At 36.3% G+C, this 16832-nt stretch overlaps 1 protein-coding gene across 4 annotated transcripts; it reads right to left on the bottom strand.

The window, feature by feature from the left end:
• Positions 1-650: 650 nt before the first annotated feature.
• LOC135104472 (transcriptional adapter 3-B-like) lies at positions 651-15289 on the bottom strand. 4 transcript variants are annotated; one of them, XM_064011975.1, is made up of 11 exons: positions 15158-15289; positions 13487-13759; positions 12598-12752; positions 11618-11749; positions 11229-11387; positions 10800-10904; positions 10105-10217; positions 9071-9168; positions 7383-7516; positions 4973-5134; positions 651-1305 (listed from the first exon to the last, which is right to left on the bottom strand). In XM_064011975.1, exons 1-11 carry the CDS (start codon positions 15159-15161, stop codon positions 1159-1161), a joined length of 1482 nt encoding a protein of 493 aa, XP_063868045.1. In that variant the 5' UTR covers positions 15162-15289; the 3' UTR covers positions 651-1158. The 4 variants fall into 4 exon arrangements, with proteins under 4 accessions (XP_063868045.1, XP_063868046.1, XP_063868048.1 ...); XM_064011976.1 differs by having other exon boundaries at positions 15126-15263; XM_064011978.1 differs by having other exon boundaries at positions 15077-15230.
• Positions 15290-16832: the final 1543 nt, after the last annotated feature.

The raw sequence follows: 16832 nt of genomic DNA, 5'->3' as shown, positions 1-16832 counted from the left end.
TTATGGCACTTATCAGTGCTCACACCGTCTTTGTGTTCTTCCTGTGACTGCGTGATTCAGTCACTCCATGTTACACATCTGTTATATCCTTAATTTCACCATCTAGTCTCTCACTAAAGTCGTTTATTTATTTCTTTGGTAACTCATTTGATTGTTTGAATCCTTGACTTTTCGTTCATTCAAAACCCGTCTCTTTTGCAAATGTGATTATCATACCAATAAGATTATACCATGTAACTCACTTTTTACATCCTTATTTACTGTTCTTTAGTTCATCATTCATTCTGCCGGTAGAGATCCCTTTTACCTGCAGTACTTTCTTTTTTTTCTTACCTTTCATATCTGCAAAGTACCAAGATAAATTGATGTACTGTACGTACTACCTCCCCCATTCAATCCAATTTCATATTCATCATCCTGGTCCATCCACCTCTTCAATATATACAGGCCATCAACTTTGAAGTGTTTCATCTTTTTGTCTTTTCAGGTATGATTGTCCTACTATTGTCTTTGTCACCATCTCGAATAATTGGTGTTAGAGTAAATTAGAGTATTTCATCAAAACTCTTAAGTGCATGAATACCAAAAGCATATTTTTTAACACCCTTGCCTCTCCTGAGGGACTTAGTGGAAATATAATAAAACATTAATTAATATTTTTGTTTGCAATAATTAATATCTTTATTGATATAGATTAAAATAATTTCTTATAAATTTTAGGTAAAAACATGCGTCTTTACTTCCCTTTTGAATTAAAGCACTGCGTACTTTCCAATAGCACCGCCTGGAAAAATTTGAATACTGTTTCTAGGAAAATTTGTATAGCATACAGGTCATGTATTGAACTTCCAATCTAGACTTTTACAATATTCCTTTCTGGTGTTATCAAACATCAATCTACTGAGATATCTAGCTATAAACTTTGCATAACCTTCCCTTTGATCTTCGGTACATAGATATAAAATCATATAATTATTACACAATAAATATATACACATGTTAAATATATATTTCTTAATGGAAAGAAAACTTCACATCATACAGAATGTAAGAAACCTTGTGCGTCACATTGAGAAAATGAAGATATCTGGAAGCATAATACAAGAAGCCTTATATGTGTTCATATTTCATAAATATCCAGACATTATCTTATTGTCTCTAGCAATTATTATTAGATGCTAAATCTAATTGTCTAACTATTACTTCACGATCTTTAATTGCTTTCCATGCAATATCCTTGTCCTTCTTGGAGGGAGTTTTCTTCTTCTGCCGTGAGGCTGCAATGGTTCGGTAGGCCTCCAGTACCTGAGCAAAACAAAATTTGTTGTTTATTTTTCTACATTTTACATGCTTTACAAAAAGCAGAAAAGTCTGTATGTGCCTGAAGTGAAGTCAGTTAGTTAGTTAGTCAGTCAGTCAGTCAGTCAGTCAGTCAGTCAGTCAGTCAGTCAGTCAGTCAGTCAATCAGCACACAATACTTCTTAAAATATCCCTACACTCATGAGAACAACTGAAAATCAGTCAGTCAGTCAGCACACAATACTTCTTAAAATATCCCTACACTCATGACAACAACTGAAAATCAGTCAGTCAGTCAGTCAGTCAGCACACAATACTTCTTAAAATATACCTACACTCATGACAACAACTGAAAATCCACAACTTCAACTAAAGCCTGTTCAAAGTAGTGGAGGTAAGTTGAGGTAAGATGCCAAACAGTTTCAAAATGCAGTCCTCATGTGGTGGTGGGTCTGCTCTAGTGATATGTGTCTGCTGATCTTTATCATCACCAACACCACAACCATCAGCACTCTTCTTCAACAGCTATATTAGTAATCTTTCTCAACCAACTCACTTCCATAATTACTGAACACAGCATAGTCCTCAGAGTTAACAGGGCTGAATGGTGTAACAGAAACATAATCATCAAGTGCTACAAATCCTTACAGTTCCTTTGCTTAAACCAATAATTATTGGTTGAATGGTCAACATTGTAAACAATATTTCCATAAAAATAATAAAAATAATTAACTCTGAGCTAACAGATGCTGATGCAAGACATAGGCCAATGGCATAATACATTAAAAAAAGTCATCCATTATACCACTTCAAATATATCAGCTCATAATTTGAGCTGATTAACCTTTATTTCATTTTAAATAAAATTTATTTACAATACAAGGAAACATCAATTTCTAGTCATCACTATCACCGACTGGTACTGAATGTGGGTCTTTCTGGACAGACCACATCAATGAAAAAAATGTGCATTTTTCAGAATTATATCTAAGATGTAAATCTTTATAAGGTGAATAATTAAAAGTTTAAATCAAGGGGATATGACATATGAGTTGCCATGAATGTCATAATCTAGCTGTAAAAGTTAATAACATCTGTACCACTGCCACACAAGAACACAAGGGAAGCTGTACAAAAGCCATCTGACCTACCACACATATAAGAGTCCCTGTATAAAAATAACAACCTCTATCCCTATATCCACCTATCATTTCTTTCTATAAATTCATCTAATCTTCCTTAAAAGCTCACTATTAACTCAGCACTAGCATCCTGATATGGAGTTTATTCCAATTATCTACCAATCTATTTTTGAACCAATTTCTTCATATATCTTTCTTAAATCAAGCTTGGATCCATTACTTCTACTCCCATCCCAATTACTGACCCTCAGGATTTTGTTTATATCATAAATGTGTATTGTACTCAATCAAGAGCACTGGCATAAGGCTAGTAGTGTATCCCTCATATCTTTTTAGTAAGGAAATTAACCTGGTGGTGTCTGTCACCACCAGGTTAATTTCAAATTAACCTGGGCATTTTCTTTAAGAATCACTTACATTTAAAGTTCACTAGTTTCAATTCCAGTATCCATCATTGATGCTCTCCAGAACAACAGCCAGGCAAACCCAACCCCCAACCATGGTACCCATCCACAGCAATAATCTCCCAAGTGAACAGTTTAAGCTCACAGGCCCAGGCAAGACTCAATCTACCGACCTTGGAGTGTGAGGCCAGCATACAACCACTGTACTAGCTAAAGGCTATCATTACATCTTCATACACATTTTTTCTAATCCACACACACACACACACACACACACACACACACACACACACATTTACAATTGAGGTTGGAGGGTAGTAAATTACAGAAGAGATGGTGATGGGTGAAGGAGGGAGGGGAGGGAAGGGAAGACTAAGGTATCAGAAAAGAGATTAGTGGACAACTATGTGTTTATGCACTTGAGTGAGTCCAAAGGAACTGTCTCCCCTTCCTGGAGAGAGAGAGAGAGAGAGAGAGAGAGAGAGAGAGAGAGAGAGAGAGAGAGAGAGAGAGAGAGAGAGAGAGAGAGAGAGAGAGAGAGAGAGAGAGAGAGAGAGAGAGAGAGAGAGAGATTGTACATATGTATCAACAAATGCAAAGTACTTAACACAGGTAGAGGAAACCCACACAGTAGGTACACAATAAACAACGAAACTCTGATAGGTACAGGGTACGAGAAAGATTTAGGAGTTATAGTTAGTTCTGAACTCCGTCTAGGAAAACAATGCATAGAGGCCCGAAACAGGGCAAATAGGGTATTAGGATTAATTTTAGGAGTGTTAAAAGTAGAAGACCGGAAGTAACATTAAAGTTATACTTGGGGGTGGTCAGACCTCATCTAGATTATGTTATGCAGTTCTGGTCCCCACATTACAGGAAGGATATAGGTCTATTAGAATCAATACAGAAGAGAATGACTAAAAGGATATAGAGGATGAGGAGTATTCCTTACAAGGCGAGACTGAAGCTGTTAAATTTACATTCTTTAGAGAGACACAGGTTAAGAGGGGACTTGATAGAAGTCTTTAAGTGGTATAAGGGTTATAACAAGAGGGATGTAAGCAAAATTCTTAGAATCAGCAACCAGGATAGAACAAGAAATAACGGGTTCAATCTTGAAAAATTTAGGTTTAAGAAAGAAATAGGAAGAAATTGGTTCTCAAACACAGTGGTAGATAAGTGGAACGGACTCAATAATCATGCTGTTAGTGCTAAGACACTAAGGAGCTTTAAGAGAAGATTAGGTGGGTTTATGGATGGAGATGATAGGTGGAAATTGATTAGTATATTTCATTTCATACAGGGACTGCCATGTGTAAGCCTGGTCACTTCTTGCAGCTTCCCTTATTTCTTATGTTCTTATGTTCTTATGTAGGAAGGAGAGAGGGAGAGGAGGATAAGAGGGCACGGAATGAACAAGAGAAGGGGGAAACTGTACCCCCCAAGTCTCTCCTCCCTGGTGGAAAAGGGTATAGGATGAAGAGAAGATAGGAGAATAAGGAAGATAAGGGAAGGACCATAGGGGGGGAACTATGATGTAAGGTTCTGCCAATGAGACTTCCTCATTCTGGATAGAGGGTGGGGAATGGAGTAGCTCATTTACATAACTGGTGGGAACAAGGAGGGTGGGAGGAGCAACAGAACCTCAAGGACATAATACAAAGACTGTCAAGACAAGTCAAGGCAGTATACAGGATCGCTCAACAACTAAAATAGAATGCAACGATGACATCTACATAGGCGTCATCGTATGTGCCACTGACGCTTCATGACACCTATGTAGGCATCATTGTATTGAAGGGGTTAAACACATATAATACAATATAACTTAAACTGAGAGTTCACCAATCACACTAATTTTCAGGATTCCTTTGGCTAAGTAAGAAAGAGTGTATTAACTACACTATATATTAATTTAACCATACATCACATCCTCACTGTACAGTCACACGTGTAAGCCAGAGGAAGTAATATAAGCCTACTTGATTCTCAAGTAATGAACAAGAAAAAGGCAACAATTGATATTAAGCAACAACATACATAATCAATTGCAGAATTTAATCATTAAACACTTTGCTTTTGATATTCAGTCCAAACTTTTGATGGGCTTCCTTATAACCACCTCACCTTTTGGTCAGCATCACGGAGACGTTTTTTCAGATCGTGGCGCACAAGGGAATCCCGTGCCAGGTTAAGCAGCCGAGTCAGCTGAGAAATGTTGTGGTTGGACACAGCTCGGAGCTCAGTCTGACACCGCCTTAGCTCCATCAGGATCTCATCATCATCATCCTGTATGTTGAGCAACAGCTTTATATCATTCTTTTATCTACAGTATTTGATGGTACTAGTGATCATTTGTTTTTGTGTTTGCATAAACAAGTAATGCATGAAAACTTGCAAGGAATCTATAGTAACCACCAATAACTTCACAAAACTAGATGACAGTGTATTTCTCCACTGTGAGATATATAACTGCCTACACAGTGTTGTCACATCATCCTGTAAGTTTCATTCAGCTTCCAACATTATGGCAATCTTTTCATCATGACTTATTTCTTACTAAAATAGGTGTACTGCTGTGACTGTCATTACAAATAAACTTAAAATGATTTTGAAGACAAATCTATTATTTATGCATATCAATATTGCCTTCAGACTTTACCTTTTTGTTCAGTTTTAGTAAAAAATGCTGAGTTGTTCTCAGCACTATTAAACATCAACAAATAAGCAATGACTAATCCTACTTTTAAGACATAAAAACCTTTTGTATATTTAAAAAAACATAAATGTAAATGAACCACAAACACTCGATGATGCTGTCATCAAGTGCAATGCACTTGTCAGGCACGACATGATATAACTACATTTTTGTACATTCTTATTAATTTGTAATTATTATATCATTAACTTTTAATTACCCATATAGATAACCTCTATTTTGGCATCTCATCTCTGGGGTCTTGGGTGATGGTTGGTTAGGATTCAGTTAAATATTCACAAGCATATTTCAAAAATATATTTATATGATTATACTTAAATTATAAAATACTGTACTATATTATAATTCATAACATCAAAATAAAACTTAACCAAAGAATACTCCCACTGTATTTCTCTGCATGTCACAGGGGGCAAATAAAAAGGATGGAGCAACAGGGTTAGGAACCTCTTCTCTGCATTTTCTTACAAACTGACTAAGCATGTTATGCACCAACTCTGGTGCCCTATTCATCAAGTGTTCAGATTTGGATTCAGAATGAATGTTGGAGATTGTAGGAAAGAGAATGATGACATCAGATGTGCACAGTGAAAAGTTAAGGCCCTGCCTTTAGTGGATGGCCTGTGTGAAGATAACACTGAATGAGAGAGAAATAACTAAGCAGCAAGCAAGAACAATTATTCTTGACTGATCGATTGATTGATACAGATGAATAGAGAATGTCAGTGGTGAGTACATGAAAATAATATGGTCTTGTCTTATGGACTTAGTTAGGGTGCAGGGCACTGCATAGGAAGTATCCTGCATCTGCTGTTGTCTAAGAATTGGAATAGGTGCAAGGTAGGGAACAGTCTCATCATGAAGGGGCAAGAGTAAACCAGGGTATGCTATTGGGCCATGCTGTAGAAGTATGTGGCCAGCTGTACTATGACTAAGTTCCTGGAGTGTAGTAGGGTGGTCCACAAGACTATCCCTTTCCACCGGGCCAATGGGTCTAAGAGTATGAATGACATGTGTATGAATAAGTGGTGCTTTGTCAGACCTACACCATGTGGGATTGCTAGCCTAGTATATGGATGGATATATAATAAAATAGTTCAAAGAATGCACACATGCACACACTGAAATACATCACTACAACCACCATGGGGCAAAACTTTCTGGAAATTTGACTCAGGATAACCAATTGTATACATAAACTTTGCAAAACCTCAGAGCCATTTTGGTTTATATACTCCTTATTCTTTTCCTCAAAACTCCGGTAAAATTAAAGAACCAGTCCTTGGATAAACAAGCCATAACTGATGGGAATAAAAAAATTCTGATATCACATGCCAGACAACTACAGCCAGGTCACTACTCATGTGCAATACGTTAACGCGAATCACATGTAACATTGGGGTTCAGTTTGCCTTCATTATACTATGACAAGAGGGATTCAAAAGCCTAATGAATGCATGGGGTGCATCAAGCTGCTGAGAAGTCTATCACAGGGTAGGGTAACACTAAGGTGTGGGGGAGGGAGCAGACAATCGATGCCACTGTCACCTCCACCACCTGTAATGATACCAGCTTAGTGACTGACCAGAGGGAGGGAGTGGGCTGCCACCTCAACCACCACTGCTACCCACTGTGATGCCAGTTTAGTGACTGACCTTGGGGAGGAAGCAGACCGCTGCCACTCCCAGCAGCCGCAGTGATGCCAGTTTAGTGACTCACCTGTGTTTGCATGCTCTTTGTGAAAACAAGTGTGAAAAACCTAAGTCTGTGTTTATTCCCATGCAGTACTGACAATCAGGTATAAAGAGAAACACTTACCTCATTCCCATAATCTGTCTCCATAACTCCTTGCTCTTGCAACTCTTTCTTAATTTTCTTTTCAAGACTGGATGCACTCCCCAAGCCTAGAGACTTAATCAAGCCAGGTCTAGTGTGACCCAAGCCATCCACACCTTAATGGAAAGAACTGTAGTTAAAATATGGCCATGGATTTGTGCCTTCCAATCCATTCCCAAAAAAGATAACTCATAGCTTTTCTTAATGAAAAGAATTGTAGTTAAAATATGGCCATGGATTTGTGCCTTCCAATCCATTCCCCAAGAAAATAACTCATAGCTTTTCTTAATGGAAAGAATTGTAGTCAAAATATGGCCATGGATTTGTGCCTTCCAATCCATTCCCAAAAAAAGACAACTCAGCTTTACAAAGAAATGTATTTATGAGTTTCATGTATTATTCAAGTATCCAAACTACATACAAACAAAAATATTTCTATGAACATTATACACCAGCCAAATGAAGGTTTACTAAGTGATGATTCAGATTGGAAGCTGTTAATACATACATGGGCAGCACTTTTGCCCATCATGTATTCATTTCCTTCCCTTCTTGAATCATATTTTACCTATTCAACTTGATATGTCCATTTCCTTTCTTTAATTCTTCCTGTTCTGTCCCATATTAGGTATCATGGCAACTTTGCTGTGCCTACATCAGGAAACAATACATACTTCAATATGACAACTACCCTAATGCAAACAATGGTGGGACTCCCTATAGTACTAGATTATCTACATATCTGATGTCTTGCTCAATCTGGAAATGTCCTCCAAAGGGACAGAAAGTCTCCATTTCTCCTTACCCAAGCATTCCACCTCTATTAACACCCATTTCCACATGTGTACACTTTTACCCTATCCTTCCATCTTCCATGTTATCTCCCTCTCCCAACAGCATCTTCAATTTAATTTCCATACACCTTTTATACAAACTCATTCTTCTTCCTTTCCATGCTGCCAGAATGTCTGTCTTTTCATCCATTCTACAACTCCACACTTTACTAAATTTCCACAGGTAGCTATACTACACATCTCATGCATGCTTTCATTGCCTTCCTCCCACCTTGTTGCTCCACATGTCTCTCACATAATTGTTTTCCACAGCATGCATTCTTGACTACTGTGCTCTATTCCATGTCCAAATTTCTGATTCATACATCAGTGCTGGCAGAATAGTATTCATTGAGCCTCTTTAAATGGACACATTCCTCCCTTTCACAATCCTTGTAAGTATCCCATGATATGCCTACCTCTAACAATCTTTTCTTATTTCTACAGTCACCTCACCATGTTTATGTAATGTTATCCTTAAACATTTAGACTTTTTCCTTTCCTCCAATTTCTCTTCTCCCATAACCACATCACCCCATCCCACAGCTTAGCAAGACAATCTATAAGGTCTACTTAAGTAGGCCACCTTTGGCACTAAAATCCTACAATGTGGTTTTCTTTCTTTCTTTCTTTCTTTCTTTTTTTTTTTTTTTCTTTTTGTCACCCCATCCGTTATCCTTATAAAATTGTCATATTACCTCCCAGGGGTAATTTGCCCCAAGTTTGGGAACCACTTTATTAAGTACACACATCACAATGGGTCACTTAGTACAGTTACATATAAGACAAATGCATTTTACATCATATATAGGTATTGTCATAATTCTAAGGTCTTACCTTTATTTTCAATATCGGAGACTAAGACATTTTCTTCCACTAAGCCAGCAATAAGTCGCTGTGTGAGGGGACCCAAGGGAGCCACATCATCACTACACCTGTACCAGAACATACATATGTGTGCTGAAGGTATAGCTTACCATTAATGAAGAGGCAGAACAAGAAAACAGCAAAAGAAAACAAAACATTCTTAGATATTCCTTAAGTACAGGTCACACATCACTAATCTGGCATCACTGGAACCTGATTTTAACCAGATAACAGAGAAGTTTGGTTAAAATACAGTTAACCACCTCATCCTACCTTCAAAATATTCTGTAAATCAGTGCAATGAGAGGAATTGTACTGATAAAACTTTTTCTGCCAATACTGATACTATTACATCATTTCTGGCTGATACCAATGGTAACAACCAATATTGTTAGCAAAGCCATTTTTCCATTTCTTTATAATAAACCATCAAAGAGCCAATGCTGTATAATTCATATAAGCATCATACAGATGCACCACTGCTAATTCTTTTTTAGAATTTCAACCCTTATCTTCCATGGATAATGAACAGTGCACTTTACACAACGAGAAGCATTTCCTTTATTCACTGGAGTCAAGGCTGGAGCTAATACTGAGCAGGGTTAATAATAAATAGTCAAAAAGGAATTGAAATGGCTTCCCCATATTTGGAAGTGATGCCAGCTGTTTATGCAGCAAGCAGCAGCTTCTTACGATCTGTTTCATTTTGTGATGCTTCCTTGGTACATTCATTGCTCTTGTTATTCTTGTACTGCTTCTAATTCACTATTACACTGCTTCCTCAGACTTTTTCTCAAACTCTGTTTTGAAAACCTTTAATACATTTTATCAACTTCCCAACAAACATTAGTGGCAGCAGGTTAGTGCAGTGACCAGGGAAGTTTGAAATTATGCTAGCCAAAATTATTGCTGGATTAGTGATGGTCAATCTGTATTTTCTTTAATAATTTCAATGTTTATCACTTATGAAAAGAGAGAATTAAAAAAGGAAAGTTATTACTCACCCATTCATATCCACTTCCTTCAATAATTTATCAGACAAATCCGAGTTTCCAGATTCTCCCTTGATCCCCTTCTTCTTCCCCTCAGCCAGTTTCAAGCCTTCCTTTTGTTCATCCTGTGCATAAAGAAAGAATTCAATTCATGCTTTTAAGTAAAACTTAAGACTTCTTTACAAAATACAAAACAGCATAATTAGTATTAGTACAGAGTGACAGTCAGTACTTCAGTATTGTTGCTTCCAAAGCCATCCCAAATTAACAGTTTTCCCCAACTTGCCGAGGTTCACCCCTTGACCCCTTTAATACACCTGATATGTTTAAAAAGACTTAAATAGTGTGTCTGGTGTAACATCTTAACATAGATAACAGAGTGACAATAATTTCCCAATATAACTCCATACAGATGTTGATACATAAAATATACAAAATAACTGGTAGATGCTTTGATGTCCTCAATATAGTATACATATGTGCACTGAGGTGTCTTCTAGGAGCAATTTTGACATGGGATAAATTTTTGACAAAAGCAGTGCCATGCTATGATTGCAGTGCCATCTACAGCTGCACACAATGAACTAATCACACAGCCATGGTATGTGTAAAAAAATATACAATACAGCCAGCTGAAAATATCCCAGAATAAATGATGCTGGAGTATCAATGGTCAACCTGTATTATTGATATGCAGACAACAATACCTGCAGATCTTCCTGGGCCCAGCGCAGAGTGTAGTGGCGGCCCAAGGGAGGTGTCTTGTAGTAGTCACTGTCATCATTTGGAGCATTAATCAGGTCCTCCAGCATCTGAGACAAACATCTAAACATTAGTTTTCATATTACACATTATAAAATAATAGCTTTTTCAGTTATTAACATTAATGTAGCAAAGTGATTATTCATTAAATTCAATATTAACTTTATAAAAATAAGGAATATGGTACAGCATGGCTATCGGTGAAATCAAAATAGAACAGAAAAATCCGTAAAATAAGAAAATAATTCAATTAATAAAAATTTCACTGATTTTCATTTTCACTTGATGGTTAATATGTAAAGGATCAATAAATTAAATTTTTCATCTAAGAAACATACAGGCTTTGAACAGCTAACACTCTACACATGCCTCACCTTTATGTCTTCTACAGTAATCTCCTGGCAATACTGCTCCACATAGGCCCAGAATCTATTAGTGATGTCATTCTTGGGAGGAGGAGGTTTGGGCTGCTCAGGTGGACCCAAGTCAGGAACATCAAAAACTGGTTCATACTTCTGTACTGAACATTTAACCTGGCAGAAGAAATTTTGGCAAATGTGTTTACTGCCATCATCAACAACATATATCTGTTCAAGATTTTACAATCAACAGACAAAGTGTATCAAAATATACTCAACAGTACATCTTTGCTAGCTTCAATTTACACTTGTTTTACATGCAAAACTCAGCTAATAAATTCCATGGAATCTATGCATATTAAACATATATATAAAAAACAATTTTTTGTTAATGCAATTTTTACCTTCGATGGCTTGATCCCAGGAGGTGGGCCAGGTGTGGTAACAACATCCCTTGGTTTGCCATTGGCCTCTTTCATCTTTTTGGAGGGCCTGTCACCATCCTCTCGTTTCATTTTTTTGCCCGGTGATACAGGCTAAAGGATTATAAGTAAATAGCTGAAGACATCTGTAACTAACACATTTTTCAGGGAGTACACTTTCAATGCAATATCTACTAATATTTTACAATCTTTATTCCTGTTAGACTTCATTCTCTCATTTTCTCTTTTGAGAATTTAAATTCTAGGGACAATCTCAAATGTCTTGCTCAGTGAAAAAGTCTTGTAATCTAAATTTAATTCTCTATTACCAGAACCATCTTGTTCTTTGTTCTTTCAGATAATTTGATTGTCACAATTATGTATGTATTGCACTGTCAAAGCAAATTTTTTATTGTCATTATGCAAGAGGAGTACTCACCAAGGGCAAAAAAAAAATCATATTAAAAAAAACACCCACTAAGGTGCCAGTCCTCAGAAAAAGAACCAAAAAGATTATCCAAAACAGAAGTGTTTTCAGATCTCTCTCTTGAGAGCATTCAAGTCATAAGAAGAGATCTGAAAACACTTCTGTTTTGGATAATCTTTTTGGTTCTTTTTCTGAGGACTGGCACCTTAGTGGGTGTTTTTTAATATGAATTTTTTTTTTGCCCTTGGCAAAAAAAAAATTGTTACAAAGTGGGCAGGGAGCTCCAGAGTTTACCAGTGAGAGATGAAAGGTTGTGAATACTGGTTAACTCTTGCACTAGGGAGGCGACAAAACAGGGGTGAGAGAAAGTAGGAAGTCTCGTACAGCAATGCCACAAGAGGAGAGGATGTATGCAGTTGGCAAGATCAGAAGAGAGTTATCATAATAATAGTGGTATAAGACTGCAAGAAATGCAACACTACAGCAGAGAGGCTGAAGACAGTCAGTTACAGGAAAAGTACAGTATAAAACTTACAGGCTTGGAGATTATTTTCCCTTTCTCTAGCTGGTGGATAATGGTAAGCTGTGTGTTGACTGCCATTTGTCGCACCAACACTGAAGATAGTAGCAACTCCAGCTCCAACTGTAGCCCATCCAGCTCTTCCATGGAAACTCCCTCAGCATTCACCACTGTTACAACATCCACAAAAAATCAACACCCATAGCCACACTACTTGGTTATTTTCAAAATTCCATCAGTCCATATAAAAGAAGCTACATGAAAGAAAATATTGAATATATTCAAGATACCATAATATAGGACATAAAAATTTATGAAAAGAACATTTTTTTTCATTTAACTTTTGAGCCATATAAGCAGTGAAGGTGCAATAATGCATAATAATAGCACATATAAATGGCAAGAACTTGAGGTCCTACAATTATTCAAGATAATATATCATAATGATAACAACATTCTTGAACTCAAATATTTAATTGTTTGAATTCACAAAATAATGTGAGTGAAATAAGTCACTGAATAAGTCAAGCATGATTTGGTGAGTGTGTGCATGTATCAGTTTCACCACAAAGAACACATACAAGGGATGCCCCTAGTCTCCATGTTCTGTCCCCTTCAGTCATCTTTTATGACATGGATTTAACATGCTAGTTTCAGCCTGTCCACGAGGTAAACAGCTAGACTGTGTTCCCCATACCATGGAGGGAGTATAAGGATAAAATGAGAATGATAATTGGCTAGTGGACATCAGTGGCGAGTTGAAACACCTACAAAAGCTGCAAAAGGAGCTGAATGGCAGGAGGAGATATTTAATGGAATATGTGATGGATACAAAAATTACCGAAGATAGTTACAAAGATATATGAAAACATACAGTACAAGTATTTCAGTTCCTCAAACTCACAGGAGGTGTAGCGAGGCAAGGACCGTGTGTGATCCAGAGAGCCTACCACTGGGAGAGAAAGGGGGCACTCCTTCAAATCAAGTGGGTCATCCCTCTTGTTACTGCTACTGCTGCTGTTGCTACTACTGCTGCTGCTACTGTTGGTGCTATTTCCATTATTTCCACCACCACTGCTGCTGCTGCTACCTGAACGTTCTTTATCTTTATGTCGAAATAATTTCCCAGATGACTTGTGGATGCTTTTGGACTTGCTTGGTGAAGGTGGCATCATTCCTGAAATTGATTAAATGAATTAGTTTCTTGTTTATTTATTATTATCATTATCTTCTTATTGACTTGTTAAATACTCTGCTGTTCTACTCTACTTATCTCACAGCTACACAACAAATTATTTGCATACATATAAAAATGGTAATCTATCCACAACATGCACTTTGTGTTGGTAGAGAGACATTCATATATGGCAGTCCAATTAATGATGGATGGTGCTTATTGAGAGTGTGTGCCACAGTACAATAAATAATTCAATACTTCAGGTGGCATACATTATATAAAACTATATCATGTTAATGAAACTTCTTTTTATAATTTTAAAAGAACAAAGTTTACAAGGAGCCTATAAATTTATATAAAAAAAATTAGAACTTTCCACTTGCATAATTAAAGTTTATTTGTAATATGTCTTATAAATATCCAACACAGTTATACTCCCAAAACAACTGACGGCATCAGTGCTTAAAACTGTCAACATTATGTAGGGTGATGACATTTGACATATCAGGAAAATAATATCTCAAATATATAATGATACTGTCAGATACAATGTAAACTTAAAAAGTAAAGAAGTGACAGAAACATCTCCATCAACTTCACTGATGCCACATGCTCACAACATGTTTCTTAATGTAAAACCCATTGTAGTTCTGGTTCATTTTGCTACAAACTCTAGTTCTACTTATGAGGCCTGCATCACTGGCAGACCTTTGCAAATTTTCTGAATGACTAAACAAAGTGAATACATGTGTTAATATTAGCTGCAAATTATGTGTTGCCTTGCTTCCAGTGATACACAGGTCATGATGTCTATAATCCTGTATTGCCACATTATGCGCCCAAATGTGATGCTGATTGCCGCTTTAGCTAACAATTCTCTCACTTCATGTAGTAAATATTAGAGAGCAAGATCATTTTATATGTAGACGTCATGAGCATGCCAACATCACCTATTTAACTAGGGACATCATTATTTTGAGCCAAGTAACTACAAGCATAGATTAAAAAAAAAAAATGAAACTTAAATAAACATGAAAAACAAAACCTGGAGACAAGCATGCATTTGTCTTGACCTTCAACAAAATCTATCCCTTAGCCATGGAATTTTCCTTCAGAAGAGGAAATGTTATGCATAAGCCATCACAAAATACAGCAAAGGTGCCTCACATTTGCAATAAACAACCTATACAGCTCACCAGGGTACAATAACAACCTTGCTTGCAAACCCCTACTTCTCTGCCCTGTTTTACACTCACACCACTCCACCCGCTAACTCCAACACACACACACACACGCACTCAAAAAAGACCAGTGTACCTTTCGGCTATCACAATATACACCAGTATTTGTTGGAGGTGGGCCTTACATCTGCTCCAGAGTACAGCAAAACAGCCTCACCCATAAGCCCTCCTTCCCACAGCGTCAATACCGTTTGTTGACGTCTGGCAGCGGCGGCAGTGGCGGCAGTGGCCTTCCTCTTTCAGAACGCTTTTCAGTTTCGCGAACGCAGGAGTACATTTTTTATCTGTCGGCGTCGTAATCTCGTTTGCTTCAAACGGAATCAAGAGGAGGTTACTTAAGTTTTCAAGTCTATTTACGTGATTTAAGTAATAGCTTGGCAAGGAACTAAAAAAAAAAAAAAAAAAAAAAATATATATATATATATATATATATATATATATATATATATATATATATATATATATATATATATATATATATATATATATATATATATATATATATATATATATATATATATATATATATATATATATATATATATATATTTTTTTTTTTTTTTTTTTTTTTCATTATATATCATATTTTTCTGCATGAAGGCATTGGTACAAAATGGGTGCAGAACAGGAAATATCTGGAAATTAAGCCACCTTGAAGAACGTTGATGGAAAATAAGGTATTACATTTTTTTTTTTTTTTTCAGTTTTATAATTTGTTGTATACAAGTTCTAATACAATACACTGAAAACTACCAAAACGTGGGTTGATGGAAAGCATTCATCGATAAAGCATGATCAATTAATATAGTGGAATTAGATGAATTACGCAATGTTAATTGTTGCGGAACTTTTCCTTTTGCTCGCTGAATGAAGAAAACCAACAAAATTTGCGTCAGTGAAACAAGTATTATTATTATTATTTTTTATTTTAATTACTTTTTTTTTTATGGAATGAGTATAGCCAAATCAAATGAAAGGGTATGAGCAGATTAAAGTAGAGACTTGGTAAGTTTCTTACCATCGGACGCTGGTAAGAAATAAGGAAACACGTCCAGACTAAGAAAAAAAAAAAAGACGTCCGTGGAAAGTGGGAAAGTGTTTCTGTGTTTAATCACATGGGTGATTATATATATATATATATATATATATATATATATATATATATATATATATATATATATATATATATATATATATATATATATATATATATATATATATATATATATATATATATATATATATGCAAGAGTTAATCGGTATTCTCAATAATTCACCCCTTTCTCTCGTAAACTCTGGTACTCCCTGTTTGCTTCTGTATTTCCACCTTCCTGTGACTTTAACTCCTTCAGGAGGGAGGTTTCAACACATTTATCTTTCAGTTTTTGACAACCGCTTTGGACCATATTCGGGGACCGGCATCTCAGTGGACATTTTTTTTTTATTGGATTTTTGTTGCCCTTGGCCGGTGTCCCTCCTACATAAAAAAAAAAAAAAAGAAAGTGTAGTATATATTTCACTTATCCAAGTGCGGATTTTACTTATCTATTTTCTTAGATTGACTAATTAACCAATTTATTTATCTATTATTATTTTACGATTTTTTTTTTTATTAATTTATTTTATTTATTTTTTATGGGTGGTAACTGGGGAGAGGGGACGACGTCTGTGCCTGATTGAATGGGAGCCCTGATGAAACAAATACCACGAGGATCATTGGCACTACGATAAGACATAAATAATGGGAAGTTTTCAGAACTAGTGGTTGTCACCAGGTGGCAGCACAGACAAACTCCTCTCTCAAGCAATATCAGATATACCTACAGTGTTAT

The sequence above is a fragment of the Scylla paramamosain genome, chromosome 10, assembly GCF_035594125.1.
Source record: "Scylla paramamosain isolate STU-SP2022 chromosome 10, ASM3559412v1, whole genome shotgun sequence".
Classification (NCBI taxonomy): Eukaryota; Metazoa; Arthropoda; class Malacostraca; order Decapoda; family Portunidae; genus Scylla; species Scylla paramamosain.
This window is presented reverse-complemented; position numbering and strand designations above follow the sequence as displayed.

What these genes read in the sequence shown, in the direction of transcription:
- LOC135104472 (XM_064011975.1), bottom strand. An exon ending in GGAAAATAATCTCCAAGCCT is followed by an intron (nt 11,750 to 12,597) that starts GTAAGTTTTATA and finishes ATAATCCTTTAG; the next exon opens with CCTGTATCACCGGGCAAAAA. An exon ending in TCCGTGATGCTGACCAAAAG is followed by an intron (nt 1,306 to 4,972) that starts GTGAGGTGGTTA and finishes TGTTTTGCTCAG; the next exon opens with GTACTGGAGGCCTACCGAAC.